Here is a 21,675-nt window from a genome sequence, read left to right as displayed (position 1 = left end):
AGCTGAGTTGTAATGCGGTCACTGTGCAACATTTTTGGTCTTCTCTGTTCACATATTTTTACAAAATTCTTATTGGAAGCACTCAATCTCTCTTAACGATCTTATCAACATTTGCTTGGGAGCAGGTGGTGGTGGTATCCTACTGTCTGTTTTTTGTAACTGTTTATTACCAGCGGTACTAACTGCACTTAGCCCTTGTTATAAAGCACTAAACCTACCATAGCAAGGAAAGGCCACAGACAAACCAAAAAAAATTATAATATGTAATAAAAGTATGAGATGGAATGTGTAATTTAAATATCTTTGAAAAGAAATTTCATCAACAAATCTTTACAAAGTTATGTTCTGTTACTTAACACAAATGTTAATGGATCTGCACCATCTATCTACTTGCCCTCCTCCTGAGAAGGGGGTGGAACAAATGGGGGGAGGCGGGGGAGAGGAGAAATGACCAAGGGGAAACTGGGAATGTCTCTTGTGAGGTGTTTGGGAGGGAATTTGGCAGGTTTTGAGACTCCTGCGGATTCATTGTTCCCCACCCGGTCACTCAAGGGGGTCCCCACATAGGGTTTCAAGTGCTAGTAGAGGGTGAGATCCCAATAGTCTTGCAGGCTCCATGTTCTCTTCTCAGTCTCTTGCAGAGGGAATCCTTAAAACAAGATCTTCCGGCTAAGAAACACCTTGGGCAGCAGACAGAGGAGGAGGAGGAGGAAGAGGGTGGGGCAGCAGCGTTTGTTGATATCAACTGATTCTGGGGCCTTGGCAGCAGACAGACCTTGAGCTTATTCAGCCACCTGGTTAGTCAGCTAGCCTCTCCATTAGGAAACCCCTCTCACTCCCTATGATGTGCCTCTTGCTCCATTAAATTGTTCCATAGTGTCTTCTCCTGTGAAAAGCCCACTCCTTCTCTGCCCTGAGGGATTCAAACTACTCCTGATTCCTCCTGTCCATTCCTACGAGCTGCTTCCAAGGCGCTGTCTGTCTCTGGGTGCTTCTCCAGCCCTCCTGGCAGCATGGTTTCCCTCTTGAGGCTGAAGATTCTGCCAGTTCAAAGACAAGGGTACTATTATAGCACATAATATAAAACTTTGCTCCAGAAGGCCATATTTGGATACTTTTCAGCATCCCAAGAATGCAACTGTTTGAGAAACAAGGATAGTGTAACAGCTTTTGCAGCCCATGACAAAGGAGCAGAGGCTAATAGTCGTAGAAAAACTGTACAAGCAGTTTTTACACGTTTTAAATGTCCATAGTGTCTCAGAGTTGGGAGGGGAGGAGAGGATGAGAGAGTGATAGTTCCTTCCAGGGCCTGTGTTATCAGTTTGTAATTTCTTCTTTGAAAGTTGGTCAACAACTGGAAAACATGGTAGTTTTCAATGTACCAGAAAGGAAAAGAGAAGGAGTTTTCTAGTCTTGTGCAGGACTATGGCTATCTATGCCATAGAGATGTTTCTGCTAATGGTCACCCCTCTACATATTACTGAATCCTGGAGTTTGATCAGCTGTGAAGCTGCACCAAAGCAGATTTGCACTGCCATTTAACCACAAGGCCAGCTGGACTGTCTGCTGCATCAGAAGTTTGCTGACATATTTGCAGGTAGAGCTCTGAAAATCTGTGAATATCTGCTTTATATCCGAGGATATCTGCAGACCATGTCTGTGGATCAGATAGATATGAATCCCAATGTTATATCTAGAGCCCTGCAAATGTGCAGATACCCACGGACTGTGTTTTGAGGATCAGACGTGGATACAAATTTTGTAACCGCACAGGGTTCTACTGGGAGAGACAGCTGGATATTGACTATTCTCAGCTTGCATACAGAATTTCCATACAAAGAGAGATCTGAAGCTTGAACACCAACTTCCCTACCCCAGCATCTCCAGATAATTCTGTCTCTGAGACAGACTAAGAATGGTGAAATGGACAAGGAAAAAAAAAAGATACCCCATAACTTTATTTTGTTTCAGTTCAACACCACAAGCCCCTTTCCACTGCAAAAAGACATTGCATAGTGTTCAACCAATCATCAGACAGGATCTTTCTCCCATGTTATCTTCCAAGAGAGAAAGAACTGCTGTGACTAACGTTTCCTCAGACAAAGTGTTCTACATCTGTGTTTTGTTCCCTTTCCAACTTTACCCCAAATCCATATCCCATCCTGACCCTTCCTCCATTTGTAAGGGGATGTTAAAATCAGGGAGAGGAGTGAGGGAAGAAACACTGGAACTGTGTAATCTTCCAAGGAACAAAAGATGTTTGTCTAAAATTATTAACAGCTAACTATCAAGTTTTCTACAACTGTCTCATCCGCAGTTAGCTCCCTGCCTGCCTGTTCCTCATCTGCAACCCTACCTGCCTGACTGTTAGGCGAGAAGTGTGCAGACTCAGGGGTCCAATCATTTTTCCTTAATAATTGGTTTGAGAAATAGCTTTAGCCATATGCATAATAGTGGTTCACTAGAAATGGATAAATCATTGATTTATAACCATGTTTTGCTTGAGAACCATTTTGGAGTGGAGATGTGGGGGGAAAAGGTGGAGGAGTTCGAAAAGAGAATGGGGCATGACAATATCATATCTTCAGCACTACAGATCAAACTCAGAAGACATAGCAATGCATGGTATATTGTCCAGGGAGGAAATGTCAGTTCACAGTACTTCAAATGCCCTGGTTCTTAAAATCAGGAATTTAGCACCACAGTAAGGACGACTATTGGTGGGGAGGGTGAAGGTCCATTGTAACTTACCAGCCTTGGGTTCTGGTTCCTGCCGCAGCTTGGGGCTCTGCTTGGGTTCATCGGGGGGGGGGGGGGGGCTTCCTTCACTAGCTCCTCCACATACTCTTCATTTTCTGAGACTTCCTCCACATTCCTGCTGTCTCGTCCCCTGGCCCTCATAAACATCACAGAGAGAACGAAGCCAGCGAAGGTGAAGAAGGGATTATGAGCTACTTCATGTTCTGTAGTGGAAATCCTTGACAACACTCAGTAGAAGCTCCTCGTAGAAGGCATGTATGACTTGAACAGTCGCTCCAGAAGTGCTAGTCTTTGGCCTTCCTGTATAGAAGCTTCAAGTGCTTAATGTGGTCCCATCTCTTGTCAGAATCCCCTCATAGCCCTCTTTCTCCAGCCTCCATGAAGTTTCCCAGCATAGGTGAACATTCCTGATACTCCAGGAGAAGTTGTGGAGAACTGTGTACTAGAACCAAACAAATCAGCACCTAAATGTGGTCAGCAGGCCAGATAGCTGCTCTCAGAGTAGGATACACGTTCACCTGGATTGATCTAAAGAATGCAGCAGAAAGCTGTTCAAATTTAGTCAGTACAGCTCACTATTAGCAATGAAAATGGAGAAGGGGGAGGAGATGGGGCAGACAAGGAACTTTATAGATTGGTAACGGTCCAGAAAAGCACTGAATGCATTCTCAGAATGGGGGTGGAGAACTATTGAAATTTGAAACCTGTTACAGACCCTGTCACAAACAGGTGGTTAAAGGTTAGTGTCTTTTACCTGTAAAGGGTTAAGAAGCTCAGTAGACCTGGCTGACACCTGACCAGAGACCAATGGGGGACAAGATACTTTCAAATCTTGGGGAGGGAAGTCGTTGTGTTGTTGTTGTTCGCTCTTAGGGCTAAGAGACCAGACGTACACCAGGTGTTCCAATCTTTCGAATCAGTCTTTCAATATTCAAAATTTAAGTATAGCAGCAAGGCGGTTAGTCTGTATGTATGTTTTCTTAACTTGTAAATGTGTCTTTTGCTGAAGGATTTTTACCTCTGTTTGCTGTAACTTTGAATCTCAGGCTGGGGAGGAATCCCTTAGTCTATATAAATCTAAATACCCTGTAAAGCATTTTCCACCTGATTTTACAGAGATAAGTTTACCTTTTCTTTCTTTAATTAAAAGCTTTCTTTTTAAGAACCTGATTGATTTTTCCTTGTTTTAGAATCCAAGGGATTGAGTCTAAACTCACCAGGGATTGGTGGGGGGAAAAGGGAGGGAATGGTTAATTCCTCTTTGTTTTAAGATCCAAGGAGTTTGGATCTGTATAGCTTCCCAAGGCAACCCAGGGAGGGGAAAGTCTGGGGGGGAAAAGGAAGGGATGGTTAATTTCTCCATGTTTTAAGACCCAAGGGGTTTGGGTCTTGAGTTCCCCAGGGAAGGTTTTTTGGCACACTTCCTGTTCCCCCAAACTATATTTTTGGCTGGTGGCGGCGTACCAAAATTTAAGCTAGTAATTAAGCTTAAAAGTGATCATGCAGGTCCCCACTTTTTGGACGCTAAAGTTCAAAGTGGGGAAAAACCCTGTGACAGACCCCTTATCCCCATCAACATTAGCATGATCCCATGCCCATGTGTATAGAGGAAGTGCGTACTTACCCACACCCCTCCAGCATTCTAACTTACTCACCCTTTACTCTCCTTTAGACCACGCTTCTGGGGGTTAGGTGTGGACTACAGGAGGCTTATGGAACAACCCCATACATGGACAGTTGTATATAGCCACTAGTGGAGATGCATCCTCAGAGACTTTAATAAAAACACCATTTTAAGAATTTAGATATACAACTCCTTAGCACTCATGAGTTAAAAAAAAAAAAAAAAAAAAAAACAAACCAACCACACACAAAGATTTAAAATTTCAGCTATTTTAAATTTTTTCTGGCCCAAATGCCTTAGAAACAGCTTTGGTAGCTGGCATCAGATATGGTTTATCTACTGATAGACCTATTTATAAATTTATCTTTTGGTACTAGCATTATTCCAGCAAGAAGGAAGCTGACACATTTGACTGCCACATTTCATACCCATGCATTCGGGCAGAAATACAAGCAATGTTTGAACAAAAGCTCATTGTTCCCCTTCCTCCCCCCATCAGTTGGGTTATTCTGACCAAATGGGAGCATGACTGAATGCAGTGTTACTCTACTCTTCTGATTTACAACTTTACATGGAATACTCTTAAGCACTAGACAGAAGAGGAGGTTACTTACCTATAACAGGAGGTTCTTCGAGACACGTGGTCCCTATTTACATTCCAAAGGTGGGTGCACATGTGCACCATGCGCCGGAGCAGGAAGGTTTTCCTAGCAGTGTCCATTGACCTTCATGTGTGTCATGCGTCCCCCTTGTATTCGTAGCCAAGGCTATGATAGGTTGCCACTCCAGTATCCCTCTTACTGCTGATTAGTTTAACCCATAGCAGAGGGAGAGGAGGACCAGTATTAGAATCCAAATAGAGACCACACATCTCAAAGAAACTCCCATTATAGATTAGTAACCTCCTCCTCCTCGAGTGATGGCTCCCATACAGATTTCAAACACAAATGAGGAACAAGCAGGGATCAGCATGGAGGTGGGTGAGACAAAGTATAGTCTATAGTACGGCATGGCCTATAGCTGCATCTGCAGCCGCAGCTGAGGCGATGGTGTACAGAGATACAAACGTGTGTAAGGAGTGCCACGTTGCTGCACAACAGAGGTCATGCCACGAGATGTTCACGAGGTAGTCTGATGTAGCTGTGTGCGCTCGCATAGTGCATGCCAGGACTCCATCAAGCGGAGATACATTGGTGCATATGTAACATTTCCAACTGCACCTGGAGACCCATTTGGAGGTATGTTGTGAGGAGAGGGTTTGTCCCTTGCATCGATCTGCAATAGCTAGAAAAGTCATTGAAATGCCTGAAAGGCATGGGTACACTACAGGTAAATGCCAGTGCAGGGCTGTCATCGAGGGAGTGTAGTGCTCTCTGTGTGGGAGACATGGAGTTTGGGATAGAAGACAGAGGTTGATGCACTGATTAAGGTGGAATTCTGACACTACCTTAGGTATGAAATTTGGGTGAAGCCATAAGGAAACCTTATCCTTGTGGAAGACCGCATAAGTAAGAGGAGTCTGCCGTCATGGCTGCCAGTTTGCTGGCCCATCTAGCCAAGGTGATGGCCACTAAGAAGATCACTTTCATGGAGTAGTACGAAAGAACACATTGCCAAGGGCTCGAAAGGGGGCTTTGTGAGGGAAGAGAGAATGAGATTAAGGTCCCATCAGAGAGTGTGGGCTTGAGAAGTGGTAGGAAGGTATTGAGTAGACCCTTTAGGAAACAGACAGTAGGGTGTAGGTTGTAGGATGTGTGAACACTGAGGCACCATCCATTGAAGGAGAAGGACACTGAGCGCCGCCAGGAGGACCCATATGGAGCTGAAGGCCAAGCCTGACATTTTGAATTCAAGAAGGTAGTTGAGGACAATAAGTATAGCCATTGTCCCCAGTGGGTGTTGATGTCTGCGGGGCCATGAGGTAATCACTTCCACTTCACCTGGCAGCAGGCTCTCTGGCAGATGCCCTTCTGTTTGTGTAAGGGTGTGTCTCACCGGGTCAGAGCATTTCTTGTCTATCCTTGAGCCCCATCCAAAAGCTAAGCTGAAGTGAAGTGAAGTCCCAATCTTGCATGAGGAGATCCAGTTGTGTGTCAAGGCAGAGAGTCACAGGAGGTCCGTGAAACAATACTGATGGGGCCAGAATGGGGCTACAAGTATTACTATAGCTCAGTCCCAGGGAATTGTGTGTAGGACTTGTGGTAGAAGAGGAATGGGGAAAAAGGTGTAGCATAGGTCTCTGGTCTAGGGGAGAAAGACATGCCCTGTGAGTCCTCCCCTCTGGAGCAATAAATGGACAGTTTGTGGTTCTCGTGGGTCATGAAGAGGACCCAGGGGCACTGTGAAATTCCCACTCAAAGTTCACGTAGACAGCCCTGCTGAATGCATCTGCCAGGGAGTTTTGGGTGCCTGGGAGGCACGTAACCTGGAGATGTACCAGTTCCAAAAGGGAGATGGACTCAGAAGAGGAGAGGGAGGGAGACTTGATGCTGTCATCCTTATTGATGTAAACTACAGCTGAAATGTTGCTGGAGAGCAGTTGAATGTGACCAGACCGACGAGAGGGAGAAACACCTGCCATGCAAAATGGACTGCCCTCAACTCCATAATGTTGATAAGCTTCTTGGTCTCTCCTATCAACCACATGCCCTGGCTGTGTGATGGTGTAAGTGGGCTCTCCAACTTGCAAGAGAAGCATCTGTGGTGACGGTGGATTGTGGGGTAGGAGATGTAAAGAGAGTACCCAAAAATGACCTTGGAAGGGTCAGTACATCATGTGAAGGAGGCCAGAACCTTTTAGGGAGCAGGATTCTGCTCTCCAGTCTCTGTGTGGTCTTTAGATTGAAAGAAGGCACATCTGTAGGCAACACAGGTGGAGCTGAGCGTGCGGTGTCACTGAGGCACAGGATGCCATATGTCCAAGGAGAAGGAGCAAGCAGCGGATGGTGGTACTGGGTTGCAGCGTAGGTCTGCAATTATGGAATTTAGTGTGGAGAAGTGTTCTTTCAGGAAGTAGACTCATGGAGTGATGGAGTCTAGTCATGCCCCAATAAAGTAGATTGTCTGGGTAGGTACAAGCACCTACTTCTCCTTCTTAACGCAAATACTGAGAGATGTGAGGAGAGCATGAAGAGCTAAGACAGCTGAGACGAGGCCTTGTCGTGACAGCACAACAAGGAGCCAGTTGTCCAGGACATGGAGTAGCATCTGTGCTGCTATAGCAGTAAAGACTGTTGTGAAGACTCGCAGTGTTGTTGCTATGCCAAAGGAAAGGACTCTGAATTAGTAATGGTGGTGTCCCACCCTGAATTGGATAAATTTCTGGTAGGCCAGGTGAATTTCAATGTGGAAATAAGTCTCCTTCATACTGAGAGCTGCAAACCAGCACGTGAGGGAAGGAGGGTATAATCAAGGTGAGTGCCACCACATGGAATTTGGCATTCCTGATAAAGGTGTTGAGCGGTTGTCCAGAATGGGGCACCACCCTTCACACTTCTTTGCGATGAGGAAGTATGGTGAATAAACCCCCCTGTAGTGAAGTGGGGCAGGCTCTATGGCACCCTTAAGGAGAAGGGCATCAGCTTCTTGTTGGAGGATGCCCTGCCGGGACGGACCTCTGCAGGAAATCCAGAGTGGGCAAGGAAGCAGGAACAGGGATTCTATGGCGTATCCATGACGATGATCTTCAGTACCCAATTGTCTGGTGATCTTGCCCCAACTGTGGGTGAATAGGGCAAGAGAGCCCCAAAGACAATATGGGGTGCAGTAGGGATCAGGAAAGATTTGCTGTTCTCGACCTGTGCATCAAAACTGATGTTTTGACTGCTGCTGGGAGAGGGTCAAGGAGGTGGTTGTGGTGATGGCAGAGGTGGGGTAACGTGACCTCTATGACTAGTGTCATCTATGTGGCAGCTCCTGCGGGAGTTGGTAGTATGTCAGACAGCGGCTGTGGCCAAGGTACCTGAGAGTGACTCAAGAGTATGAGAGAATGGAGGGACTCATCTGTTTTGTAGCTGAACAGTTTGTGTGTGTCGAAGGGGAGGTCCTCAGTGGTGGTTTTGACCTTCTAGGGGAAACAGGACAACTGTAGCCAGGAGGCCTTGCGGAGAACGAACCCGACTGCCAGAGAATGAGAGGCAGTCAGCAGCATCCACAGCAGCCCGGAAGCCCACCTTCACTGGTCTCCCCTCATCCAGCAGCACTTGGAACTGCTGCTGTCTGCATGGTAGCAGCTGGTCTTTGAACTCAAATAGTTCGGTATAATTGTGGAAGTCATTTCCCCAAAATAGCTTAATAATTGGAAATAGAAAATTGAAGCACCACTGAGGAACAGATTTTCCTGCTCAGCAGATCGATCTTCTTCACCGCCCTGTCTTGGAGAGTAGATTTCTGTGGCTGCTGGCAGGCCTGCTCTGCCGCTGTGTGGACCACCAGGGAGTTGGGAGGTGAGTGGGTAAACAGTCTGCTACTTTCACAGGGATGAAGTACCTCTTCTCTGCCCTCTTGGGAGTGGGAGCCACAGGAGACAGGAGTGTGTGATGCTAAGAACACGAAGAGACAGCGGCTCCGACTCCATCCATGAGGCGTAAGAGGGAACTCGAGTAGCATCTACCCGCCTGACCTATTGTAGTCTCAGCTGCAAACAGAACGGAACGCACGACACATGTGCAGGTCAGCTGACACTGCTAGGAAAGCATTCCAGCTACAGCGCATGGCACGCACGCACACCCATGTTTGGAATCCATATAGACGCCATCACTTGAGGAAGAAATAAGTATTTTCTAGATTCACATACAATGATTTTGCTGAAATATTTTTTTAATCTGTTTATATCCATTTAGCACTGTAGAAGTAAATCAGAATGTCAGAACTTGGAACCGTAATCTACTCCATTGCAGGGCCAAGTATCGTAAACTCAAAACCTACAGTCATCAGTCGAATCAGGGTGTCAATGTAGAAGTGTCTTAAGTGCCATTTGTAACTCAAACATCGTAAAGTCGAGGACTGCCTGAACACTGGTATAATGAGAGGATGTAAACTGGTAAGTGAAACAATGCTAAATGACAAAGTTACGCTATCTAATTTTGTCATCTGTATGTAACAGTCACATATTTGAATGCTAAAACCTTGAATACAGTACAGATTAATAAAAATGAATCCTTCTAGATTTTGTTTAAATGCAGGCTTGATAATAGTCACAAGCAACAAACTAATCCAAAAAAGCAGCAGAGAATCCTGTGGCACCTTATAGACTAACAGACGTTTTGGAGCGTGAGCTTTCGTGGGTGAATACCCACTTCGTCAGACGCAGGTAGTGGAAATTTCCAGCGGTAGGTATATATATGCTAGCAAGCAAGCTAGAGATAACAAGGTTAGTTCAATCAGGGAGGATGGGGCCCTGTTCTAGCAGTAGACGTGTGAAAACCAAGGGAGGAGAAACTGGTTCTGTAATTGGCAAGCCATTCACAGTCTTTGTTTAGTCCAGAGCTGATGGGGAAATTTGGGATGAACTGAGCAAAAGCATTTCTCTTTGAGAGTTGGCCTGAAGTTTTTGCTGAAGGATGGCCATTAAGGTCTGCTATATGGTGCCAGGGAGGTTGAAAGTGCTCCCTGACAGGTTTTGTATATTACCATCCTTGATATCTGAATGTGCCATTATCCTTTTTCGTAGTGCTGTCCAGTTGGCCGATGTCATAGCAGAGGGGCTTGCTGCATAATGATGTCGTATATTACACTTGGGTACGTGCTGTGAATGAATCAGTGATGGTATGGCTGATCTGGTAGGTCCTGATGCGTGTCGCGGTAGTAGATATGTGGGCAGAGTTGTCATCAAGGTTGTTACACCAGGATTGTCTGAGCTAGAGATACCTGATGGTTACGTGTGGTGCAGTTGCTACTTAGAATCACGTTTCCAGTTGAGTTGTCTAACTGCAAGGATTGCCTGCCACCAAGACTTGAAAGGTGCAATTAAGTGGATGGTTCACATTAACCCCAACCTATAATGAAAACTACGACCGCTATGCCTATTTCATCATCAGGTCCATCCCGGGCACATCACTAACATTTTGTCTACAGCCAAGCCTGAGGTACAACCGCTATCCCTAAACCTCAGACAGAGGAACCAACACCAACAAAATCTCCACCAGCATTCCAAAACTACATCCAGCACGAGGAATTAGAAACAACCCACAGAGCAGACCCGTAGTACGCAGAAGCCTCCTACGCAAGACAAACCAAGAAAAACCACAGGACTCACTGTCAGCCATACAGCCCCCAGCTAAAACGCCTCAATTGCATCACAGGGATTAACACCCATCCTGACATGATCCCAAACTTCACAGTCTTGGGTGGCAGGCCATCCTGCCACATACCAACCTGCCAACTGAAACGTACCACAGCACTGCCACAACCATACATAGCAACTCTCAGTCTCAGGACCAATCCATCTAAACAAATCCTTCGATGCCAATCTCTGCCCACATATCAGCACAAGTCGTAGGTGATATGTGACAAACCAACACAGGAACTAACCAGATAGCATCATCCTGGTATTCCCTGCACATCTCACAATGTAATATAACGCCATCATATCCAGCTATGCCCTCTCGGCTATGTACAATCGCCAAACGGACGGCATAACGGAATAGGAGTAATGGTAAACAATCAGATAAGGAATGTAATATACAAACCTGTTAGGAGCACTTCACTCCCTGCCACATCTATAGAGACCTTAAAGGGCATCCTCATGCAAAAAACTTCAGACCGACACAAAGAGAAACGCTGAACTCTCAGGTTCATCTTGAATTGGACCACATCCGTCTGGACCTAATAGACTGTGAATCTTTCAATAACAGAACCAGTTTTCTCCTCCTTGGTTTCACACGTCTACTGATAGAAAGGGCCCCCATCGCTCCTTGATTGAAACTTGTTCTCTAGCTTGCTTGTACATATATATACTACCCGCTGAAAATTTCCACTACTGCGTCTGATGAGTGGGTATTCACCCACGAAAGCTCACGCTCCAAAATGTCTGTTAGTCTATAAGGTGCCACAGGATTCTCTGCTGCTTTTACAGATCCAGACTAACACGGTTACCCCTCTGATACTTGAAACTAATCCAAGTACACTTTGGAGTTTGCTACAATGTAAACTCATTTTTCTCTAGACAGAATCTCAATACTTCTGCTAGCTCCTAAGGTAGTCCACAGGAATGAAGTTTTACAAGCTCCCTTTTTCCAACTCAAAATTATTGTGATGACGTTCAGATTTTGAAATCCAGTCTGAATTTGCCATTTTATGTAACAGTGTATTTGTTTTTAAATCCAAAGTATGTCAACACTACCAGATTTCCAAACATATCACAAAAATAAAAAAAATACAGAAATTATCAAGACAAAAAATAAATAAATAAATAACTTAAGGATAATGTATACCAATTGAATTAAGTATAATTCTAAGAGGAAAAGACTTTCCTATGTTTAGCAGAAGTGTTCGAAATTTATATAATCTTGCTCTTTTGAACAATCAGTCTGCACATTCAAATGATCATAATCAACGTTAGATATTACTCTATCCAACTCTTTACATATAAATTAGCTGCTGTAGCTGGCCATTTTCTGACACCTGGAAAATGAGGTTCAACCACCATTTTAGTGTGGCTATAAAATTTTTCCTTTTGGTAGTTTGTTTATGCTGACCCCACACTCTGCAAAACGTAATGCTATAAAGAAGTTTGAATTTCACACATTACCAAGAAATTCATCTGAAATGTAAAAGTGATCTGACTGCAGGTCCAAAAGAAACAAATGATAGTCCAGTTATTTCCTCACTACTGAAGTTCATTACCAGTTATTTTGTAAAGGGATTTAACTACACTTTTTTTTTTTTTTTTAGACGAATGCTGAAATGTACTTTTGTAAAAGTTTGTTTATATTTTAAAACAATGATAAATGCATTTTCTCTTAGCTAAGGCCTGAGTTTAAATTTCTTGTGCAACAGCCAATGATATCTGAAACATGACTTCACTCTTAAATGATCTCTACATGTAGAAAAACATTCAATGGATTTTCAATATTAATCTAGGTCAGGGATCGGCAACCTTTGACACGTGGCCCGCCAGGGTAAGCCGCCTGGGAGGCTGGGACGTTTTGTTTACCTGCCGCGTCCGCAGGTTCAGCCAATTGCAGCTCCCACTGGCCGCAGTTCGCAGTTCCAGGCCAATGGGGGCTGCGGGAGGCAGTGCAAGCCAAGGGATGTACTGAGGAGGGGAAAGGATGGGGGCCAAAGACAACATCACAAGGAGATGACCTTCATTATGGACAACTGTTCTCATCTCAGTAGCTAATTAGATGCGTTTACACAAAATCTAGATTTCCAAGCACAAGGTAAACTCTTTTCACATATTAAAAAAAGGTCAGAAGCAATAAATTCCAGACTCCTATATAGACTCAGGCTGTATCATATGGATGAGCGCTGGATGGCATTTGAGTGAGATATCTGGTTAAGTACTGATAACATCATACCATGTGAATCCCAGTCACACTTTTAGGGAAGGAAATTTAAGGGGAAAAAAGAAAGTCTTCAAGCACTTATGAAATGCAAGTTCATTGAATTTTATACTTATAGTTATCGATTTGGGAATGTTGAAACACCTTCATCCTACATAAAGGAGTTCTGTAGTTCATATTTAAGTCAGATGGGAAGGTTTCACCAGATCACCACCTCCCTAAACAAATTGCCCATTTTTACAACCTTCCAAATCCATTAGTGAAAACCAAATCCAGAATAATGAAACAATGCAACAACTTGTAAGAATTCATTTCTGAAGAGGTAGAAGATTAAGTGGTTCTACAGGGATTAACCCTTATGGTAAAAGAATGAATGTAAAAGCACATTTTAAGATTAGTTTCTGAAATACAATGGGTATTAACAGCTCGGTCTCTTCTCCCTTTCTATGAAAAACTTCAGATGCCAGGATATTGGTAAAATGGTAACTCACATCAGGAAACTTGTAAACTTACTTTAGATTTTGATATCTTTTCCATTGGCTGTCAATTAATTGCAGTTAACTCAAAAAATTTAATCAAAATTTTTAAAATCATGATTAACTGCATTTTTAATAGCGCTGTTAAAAATAGAATACCAATTGAAATTTATTAAACATTTTGGATATTTTTCTACATTTTCAAAGACATTGATTTCAATTACAACACAGAATACAAAGTTTACAGTGCTCACTTTATATTATTTTCATTACAAATATTTTCACTGTAAAAATGATAAAGTTTTTTCAATTAACCTCATACAATTAGTGTAGTCACTCTCTTTACCATGAAAGTGCAACTTACAAATGTAGATTTTTTGTTACATAACTGCACTCAAAAGCAAACCAATGTAAAACTTCAGAGCCTACAAGTCAACGCAGTCTTACTTCTTGTCCAGCCAATTGCTCAGACAAAAAAGTTTGTTTACATTTACGGGAGATAAAGTTGCCTGCTTCTTATTTACCATGTCACCTGATAGTGAGAACAAGGGTTCACATGGCACTTTTTTAGCCGAGATTACAATGTATTTACATGCCAGGTATGCTAAACATTCATATGCTCTTTCATGCTTCCACCATCATTCCAGAGGACATGCTTCCATGCTGATGACGCTCGTTACAAAAAATGTGTTAATTAAATTTGTGACCGGACTCCTTGGGGGAGAATTGTATGTCTCCTGCTCTATTTTACCTGCATTCTGCCATATGTTGTGTGTTATGGCAGTCTCAGATGACAACCGAGCGCATGTTCGATTTAAGAACACTTTCACTACAGATCTGACAAAACACAAAAAAGGTATCAATTTGGGATTTCTAAAGATAACTACAGCACAAGACCCAAGATTTAAGAATATGAAGTGCCTTCTAAAATCTGAGAGGTGACGAGCTGGAGAGGATGCTTTCAGAAGTCTTAAAAGAGCAACACTCCGATGCGGAAACTACAGAACCCGAACCACCAAAAAAGAAAATCAACCTTCTGGTGGTGTCATCTGACTCAGATGATGAAAATGAACACGCGTCAGTCTGCACTGATTTATATCATTCTTGAGCAGAACCAGTCATCAGTATGGACATACTTCCTCTAAAATGGAGGGAGAAGCATGAAGGAACATGTGAATCTTTACCACAACTGGCAAAAATATCTTGCGATGTTGGCTACAAAAGTGCCACATAAACATCTGTTCTCACTTTCATGTGACACTGTAAACACCGAACAGGCAGCATTATCTCCCACAAATATAAACAAACTTGTTTGTCTGAAAAATTGGCTGAACAAGAAGTAGGACTGAGTGGACTTGTAGGCTCTGAAGTTTTACATATTTTTATTTTCAAATAGAGATTTTTTGTATATAATGCTACATATATAAGTTGTATTTTCATGATAAAGAGATTGCACTACAGTACTTTTATTAGCTGAATTGAAAAATACTCTTTTGTTTCTTTTTAGTGCAAATATTTGTAATAAAATAAATATAAAGTGATCATTGTACCCTTTGTATTCTGTGTTGTAAGTGAAATCAATACATTAGAAAATGTAGAAGACGTCCAAAAATATTTAAATGGTATTTATTAATCTTTACTGGCACGATTAATTGCACAATTAATAGCAATAATTTTTTTTAATTACTTGACTGCCCTACTTTTCACTTAAAAAAACAACCAACCAACCAACCAGACTCCATAATCTATATTATGGCAATAGATCTGGCATTATAAGAGAGGAGAAATACCAAAATGGAAAAATCTTTAAAAACACTTACTGAAGTCGCCAGTAAGAAACACTGCTTCTGCCCCTGGAGCCCACTCTCTGCAATATAGTCCACCATCCAAAAGTTGATTGACTCCAAATGTTTTGTAACTTTTTGAAAATTTATCAAGGCCATCTTCATTTTCTTCAATGTTCTTCAATCGGTCATGAAACAGGGTATACCTTTCAAACAACAATATTAAATATATTTTAGAAAATTTAGCCATCTTGTTTACAGTAGGTACTCAGATCTACACATGACAATTTCTTATTTTAATGCATACCCAGGTGTATTTTCGATTAGGCAGAGTACAGTGGTGTTTCCTCAGACTATGGTACTATACATCCCTTTATGTATTAAAAAAAAAGTGACGGATGATCTTCAGTACCCAATTGTCTGGTGATCTTGCCCCAGCAAGAAGGCATACATCAACACTCCTGACTACAGAATGAGGAATGTGTCCAACAAGGAGCCCATGTCCCTGCCCTGCAGAGAACAGAGCACATGGCACTTCCTGTTCTGTCTGGACACACACAAGTCCACCAGCGGAGACTCTCACCTGTGAAAGATTAGAGTGACCACCTCCGGATGGAGAGGCAATTTGTGGCGAGATAAGAAGTCCTGCTGAGGTGATCTGCCATGATGTTCTTGGCTTCGAGCAAGTGGGCAGCTAGCTGCTCATGAGAAGGGCCCCTGAAGAGGGATGGGAAAATGGGGCTTGAGGGGCAGGAAGGAGGGGCAGCCAGGAAGTGCAGGGTATAGCCTTGGGCCACTATGTCCACGACCCAGTGGTCCAACATAAACCACGACCAGGCCGAGCGGCAGGGGGAAAGGCAGTTGAGGAAAAGGCCTGTAGCATCTGGTCAACAGACTAGTTCACTGCTCTCAGGTGCACCCTCAAAATGATCACTTCCGGCCCTGGGTATTTGACTTCCAAGTTTGGTTGGCGAGTGGGAGGAAGAAGGGCGATGATAACTAAAACTAGCAGCCCTTCACCTCATAGGTCCCTGATCAGGCTGTTAGGTCTTGGTAGCAGCAGTGGTTGGAAGGGCTTCCTGGCTGATTGTGGCATGTGCATGCCCAACAAGCAAAGGGTAGCCCTGTCATAAATAGATAGCTAAGGGTTAATGTTTCTTTTACCTGTAAAGGGTTAACAAAGGGAACCAAACACCTGACCAGAGGACCAATCAGGAAACTGGATTTTTCAAAGTCAGGGAGGGAATTTTTGGACTCTGAGTCTTTTGTTTGTCTCTCAGCTATGAGAAGCTTCTTTCTTCTTCTAATCTTCTGTTTCCAACTTGTAAGTACAGGTAGAAAAACAATATAGGCTTTTATGTTGTTTTGGGTGTATTTACATGTGTGTAACTTGCTGGAATGTTTCAAATTGGATATCTTTTTGACTCAGACTGTTTATTCATATTTTTCTTATAAGCAATAGCCCTGTATTGTCATCTTGTTACAGAGAATATGTTTATGTCTTTTTTCTTTCTTTTTTATATAAAGCTTTCTTTTTAAAACCTGTTTGAGTTTTTCTCTGGTTAAGGAGAAAGGAAAGACAGGGGGGAGGGGAAACACTACGCTCTGTGTTTAACTCTCCTAGTGTCCCAGGGCGGGAAGAAGCTAAGGGGGAGGAGAGATAGAATCTCTTCTGTTTCCTTGTATTTGGGGTTTGTCTCTTTGTGGAATAGAGGAGATATGCTTCTTGGTATTGTGATGTAAAGAGATTGCATCAATACTCCCAGGTTAGCCCAGAGAGGAAAGTCTGGGTGGGAGAGAGAGAGGGAAGGGAAGTGGGTTATTTCCCTTTGTTGTAGGCTCAGGGTTTCTGAGTCTTGGGGTCCCTCCAGGGAAGGTTTTGGGGAGACCAGAGGGGGCCAAAACCCTGGAAATTTTGGATGGTGGCAGCGAGATCAGATCCAAGCTGGTAATAAGCTTGGGGGAGTTTCATACAAGCACCCAGATTTTGGACGTTAAGGTCCAGATTTAGGAAAGATGCTTATGATAAGCTCTAGTGTCCTTCAACCCGTGTAGCTTGTCATCTGTTTGGTCTGAGAACACACCAATTCCATCAAAGGGGAGGTCCTGGATCAAGGTCTGCATCTCCTGGGAGAGGCCTGCAGTCTGGAGCCAGGAACAATGTTGCATGACCACTATCAGTGCAACTACCCTTGCTACCAAGTCCACCATGTCCCATGCCATTTGCAGGGAGCATCTGGACACCACCGTGCCCTCCTCCACCAGCATGCCGAACTCGTGGGCCAAACCCTTAGGGAGGGATTCCTGGAAGTTTCTGAGGCTGGCCCAGAGATTAAAATTGTACCAGCCCAGCAGGGCTGGATGATTCGCCACCCAAAATTGTTGGCTGACAGTAGAATAAATCTTCCTCCCAAATAAATCAAGTTTCTTAGCATCCTTGTTTTTGGCAGTCTAGGAGGTGGGGACCTGCTTGTCTTTTTCATTGGTTGCAGAGACAAAAGACTAGTGAACACCGCAGCCAGCTGTCTATGGGATCAAAGGGACCATCATCTGATTAAGTAGCCACTCTTCCATGGGGGGAAGGGGAGGAGACATCTATATTTTGTCAAAGAAGCAGATCCCTGGCCACACAGACTGTCTCCTGAACATCAGTTGGAGAGGATTCTTGCACAAGAGAAAGGCGTATAAGAGGACAGGGCAGACACCCCAAATCATATCTTCCTTGCTCTCTACTTATGGAATCAGCCGAGGAACAAAGAAAGCAGAATTGGACAGGGGGGGGGAAGATCCTGACTGAAAGAGTTCCTGCAGTTTTACTGGCTGAACCATGTGGGGAGAGAGGCCTTTGTTCGCTTAGCTTGTTAAGTGTTAAATCACATTTTACTTTTTATTGCCTTGCAACCAATTCTGCCTCATTACTGGTCACTTAATCTCCCTTTCCACAGTTAATACATTTGTTTTGTTGTTTTAGATAAATCAGTGTGTTTGGATTGAAATGTTTGGGAAACTCCATTTGGGATAACTAGATTTGTACATATTTTCTGCTAATAAATGACAGACTTTACATGAACTTGCATCATCCAGGAGGATGGAGGCCAGTACAGGATGCACATTTTTGTTGTTAAGTCTGGGACTTAGTTTACTGGTGTTGCTCTTTTATGTAATTAATGAGTGTCTGCACTATACAGTATCGCTGGGAGTGATTTACACGCTGGAGGCTGTGTGAGATCAGGCCAGGAGTGGTTACTCTAGCAAAGCAGGGTAAAAGGCAGCCCAGCGTGGAGCACTGAGGGGACATAGCTATCCATCAGTCCAGACTATACCCTGGGTAAAGTCACAAATGCTCACCAGCAAGACCTCTCAGCTTTCCCTTTTCCAATAAATTCAGAAGTAACCCTCAAAACATACCCCATTAACCAAAATAAAAATAAAAAAAATGTTAGCACAACATCTAAATTCACTACTAAAAATGTTTTACAATATAAAATAATTCTAACAAGTAAGTTATTTCAGAATTCTCACTCCAATATATTAGTCCTCCATCCTCACTCCATGTTTTTTCAGCAGGATTTGAACTCAACCTTCAGCTCCCCAGCACAGACTTCTTGTGTCTGCTACTGATATCAATGAAGTGGAAGGGGAAAGGTAGGCTGCCTGCCTCTGATGATCAGATTACAGAGGGAGACACCATACTTAGCTCAGGTAGATAACTGACATCTTAGGTAACAAATGGTTATGAGGACTCCTGGGTTCTGTTCCTGACTCTACTGGTTATAGACAGCATAGACAAACAAACAATCTCCTTGAGTTATACACAGGAACTGAATCCAGGATCTCTAGTTCCTAAAGCATTAGCCTCTATCACTTGAGCTAAAGGATCACATCTATGGAGGTACCAGCAGATTCACAAGCCTCTATATCTCACTGACCTAGTCACTAGAGATGGACAAAGAGAATGCTGTTAGTGTTACAGAAGCACATGGATTTAGATTGCTTCCAAAAGCCAGCACGGCAGAGTGGGAGAGACATAAGAATGGCTATACTGAGTCAGACCAAAAGTGCATCTAGCCCTGTATCCTGTCTTCTGAGAGTGGCCAACGCCAGCTGCTCCAGAGGGAACGAATAGAACAGCTAATCATCAAGTGATCCATCCCGTCACCCATTCCCAGCTTCTGGCATCCCATCTCTGCTTGCAGTGACCAACCTACCAGTTATCATCTGCAAAATGAGTTAAAGGTAATTGCCTGCCCCTAAGGGAGGGGTATGTGCCTGGTTAATAAGGGACCATGCAGTGCACAGAAGTACTGGGATTTGAACCCCCGCACCTTTCGACTTGTAGTTCACAGTGTCTGTTTGAGAAAGGGTCACTCATGCTCTCACGTTACCATTTGTGCAAGAAAAAGTGAGAAATGCATGAGATGAGCAACACTTTTCACATCTGTTCCTGCTCCTGCTGCAAACTCTGCTACATCAGGTCAAAACCAGATAGATATTGAAAGGAAAAAATTAGATACAATGCCTATGTTGGAGCATGGCAAAAAAGTGAGATGAGGGTGAAGCCATCCACCAGTTCATTGCCAGGGGATTTACAACAGCAATAAAAAGGCTGTGGACCACTCCTTCAAGCCACTGCAATGCAACGTACTGCTGACACTCCTTTACCATCACAGTAACAGTTCACCTATTTTGGTCAGTTATGTCTAGCCTTTATCTACATCTGCTTTGCCATATCTGCTGAAAGGTTTGCATTCGTATTAAATACCCACTTTATTCCTTTTAGTCTCTACTTGTTCTTTCCCCATTTTACTCACTCTTCAAGTCCTATTTACTTCAGCTTATATATTTTAGAATAGGTGAACTAACATTTGTGCAGGAGTGTAACGTATAAAGTGAACAGAAAAGATTAACGTTCAAATAACTTGCTTTAGAAGCACCAAAGGTCAATGGCTGACTTTACACAGATAAGCCCACTGGAGAAGCCTGTCACTTTGCTTTTCCGATAGTTTAAAAAATGGACAGTTCCCTCATTTCCGCAATGATCCAAGGATGTCTATGTGTGGGTGAATGTGTCCTTCCCCTATAAGTTCTAGCTGCACTATTAAAGTCATTCCATATGCAAATACTTCATCTTTCCCTCTTCTTTGAGCTATTCATTGGAATGCCATGAAAACCACGGTGGTTTAACATTACATTTATCCCTCCATTGATCACCAACAGACAGCACCAATCTGGAATCAAAGTTAAAAGTTCAACATTTGCACAGATAGGAATGGGTATGTTTTATTTACTGTAAGAGTCCTGATGTCCCTTTTATATGTTTTCAAATTCCAGTACATCATTTGTCATTTTCATTTAAATGAGGTACAAGGACTTGTGAGCTCTTATGGAAATTAATGTTTAGTGTACAGTAAATCAGAATGGAAGCCTTGCATGCGGCACAGTTAATTAGCGTAAATTTGCGAGTATGTGATAACTGTAAAAGAGTCTTCTCCAGAAAACACAGCCTTGTAGTATCCCACTATAACTAACTGAAATTATTCTACATTTCTTTTATTGTCCCCCTATACACACACACACACAATTTAAAACTATCCCTACTGTCACTTCAGCCTTCAAGGTTTATTATGCCTTTCACTTTGAGGGAGTGTCTGCGGCTTCTTCAGCAGGTACAATCTCTCAGTAGTACAAACAGAGCAGGCCAACAAAAGCCTACGGTGGGGCTAAGCAGAAGCTTTATTTTAATTACCTTTCTTACCTCCATTAAAAGTAGGGAAAATGTTTACTGCATTCTCATCTACAAATCAGTAACTAAGTCTGCAGTAATAATGGAAGATACAAACTGGACACAATGTTTAAAGTTCGACAAATGAATTCATTTATACTATGGATAACTAATGAGCAATTATTTGTTCAGCCTAAAGTTCTCCATACAGAACATCTGATTTTTTTAAAAAATGAATAAAAAATGCAGTAACATGCGAGTCCCAGCACTGAAATATCTTAATTTCCACAAATATGATGAAAAGAATCTAGAGTACTCGGAAAGATTAAATGATAATTATAAAGTTTTTCTTGACATTTCCAGTCAGCAGCTGCTAATTCTGGTAGAGATGTAAATACTAATAAGCAATTAAATCTAATAAGTAAGCAGTCTATTTTAATAATATTTCAGCAAGCAAATCATTGCTAACTTCAGAATTCTGGAACAGTGTTTTCTTAAACATGGAGTAAATTAGTTAAAATTGTAACCCTTTCCCTATTTTATTTTCTCATTAATATTTTACAACATTAATGACTGTACTGACAGCAATTTGGCAGTCAATGCATCTTGCAAGTTTTTTCCAGTTGCCTAACATTCAACATCCACACTGTTAATTCAGAACTAAAAGGTGAAAGCGATTAGAAAAAGATTTAAATCCTGACTGATTTTTTCCATAGGTCATTTCACTGATTTTTCTGATCAGATTCTAGTATTTGAGAGCTAAGTTACAAATATTGAAAAATTTACCCTTCCCCAGTATCAA

General features: G+C 42.7%; 1 protein-coding gene across 4 annotated transcripts in view; it reads right to left on the bottom strand.

Moving 5' to 3' along the window:
- GBE1 (1,4-alpha-glucan branching enzyme 1) overlaps nt 1-21,675 on the bottom strand; it is a 330,020-nt gene that overhangs the window by 236,544 nt on the left and 71,801 nt on the right. For all 4 annotated transcript variants that reach the window (XM_075073100.1, XM_032778566.2, XM_075073098.1 and 1 more), the window contains exon 2: nt 15,188-15,357. In XM_075073100.1, coding sequence (XP_074929201.1) covers nt 15,188-15,357 — 170 coding nt within the window. The remainder of the gene's footprint in view (nt 1-15,187; nt 15,358-21,675) is intronic.

This window comes from Chelonoidis abingdonii, chromosome 1 (assembly GCF_003597395.2).
Source record: "Chelonoidis abingdonii isolate Lonesome George chromosome 1, CheloAbing_2.0, whole genome shotgun sequence".
Classification (NCBI taxonomy): Eukaryota; Metazoa; Chordata; order Testudines; family Testudinidae; genus Chelonoidis; species Chelonoidis abingdonii.
The sequence above is the reverse complement of the archived record's forward strand: the minus strand, read 5'-3'. Positions and strand labels throughout refer to the sequence as shown.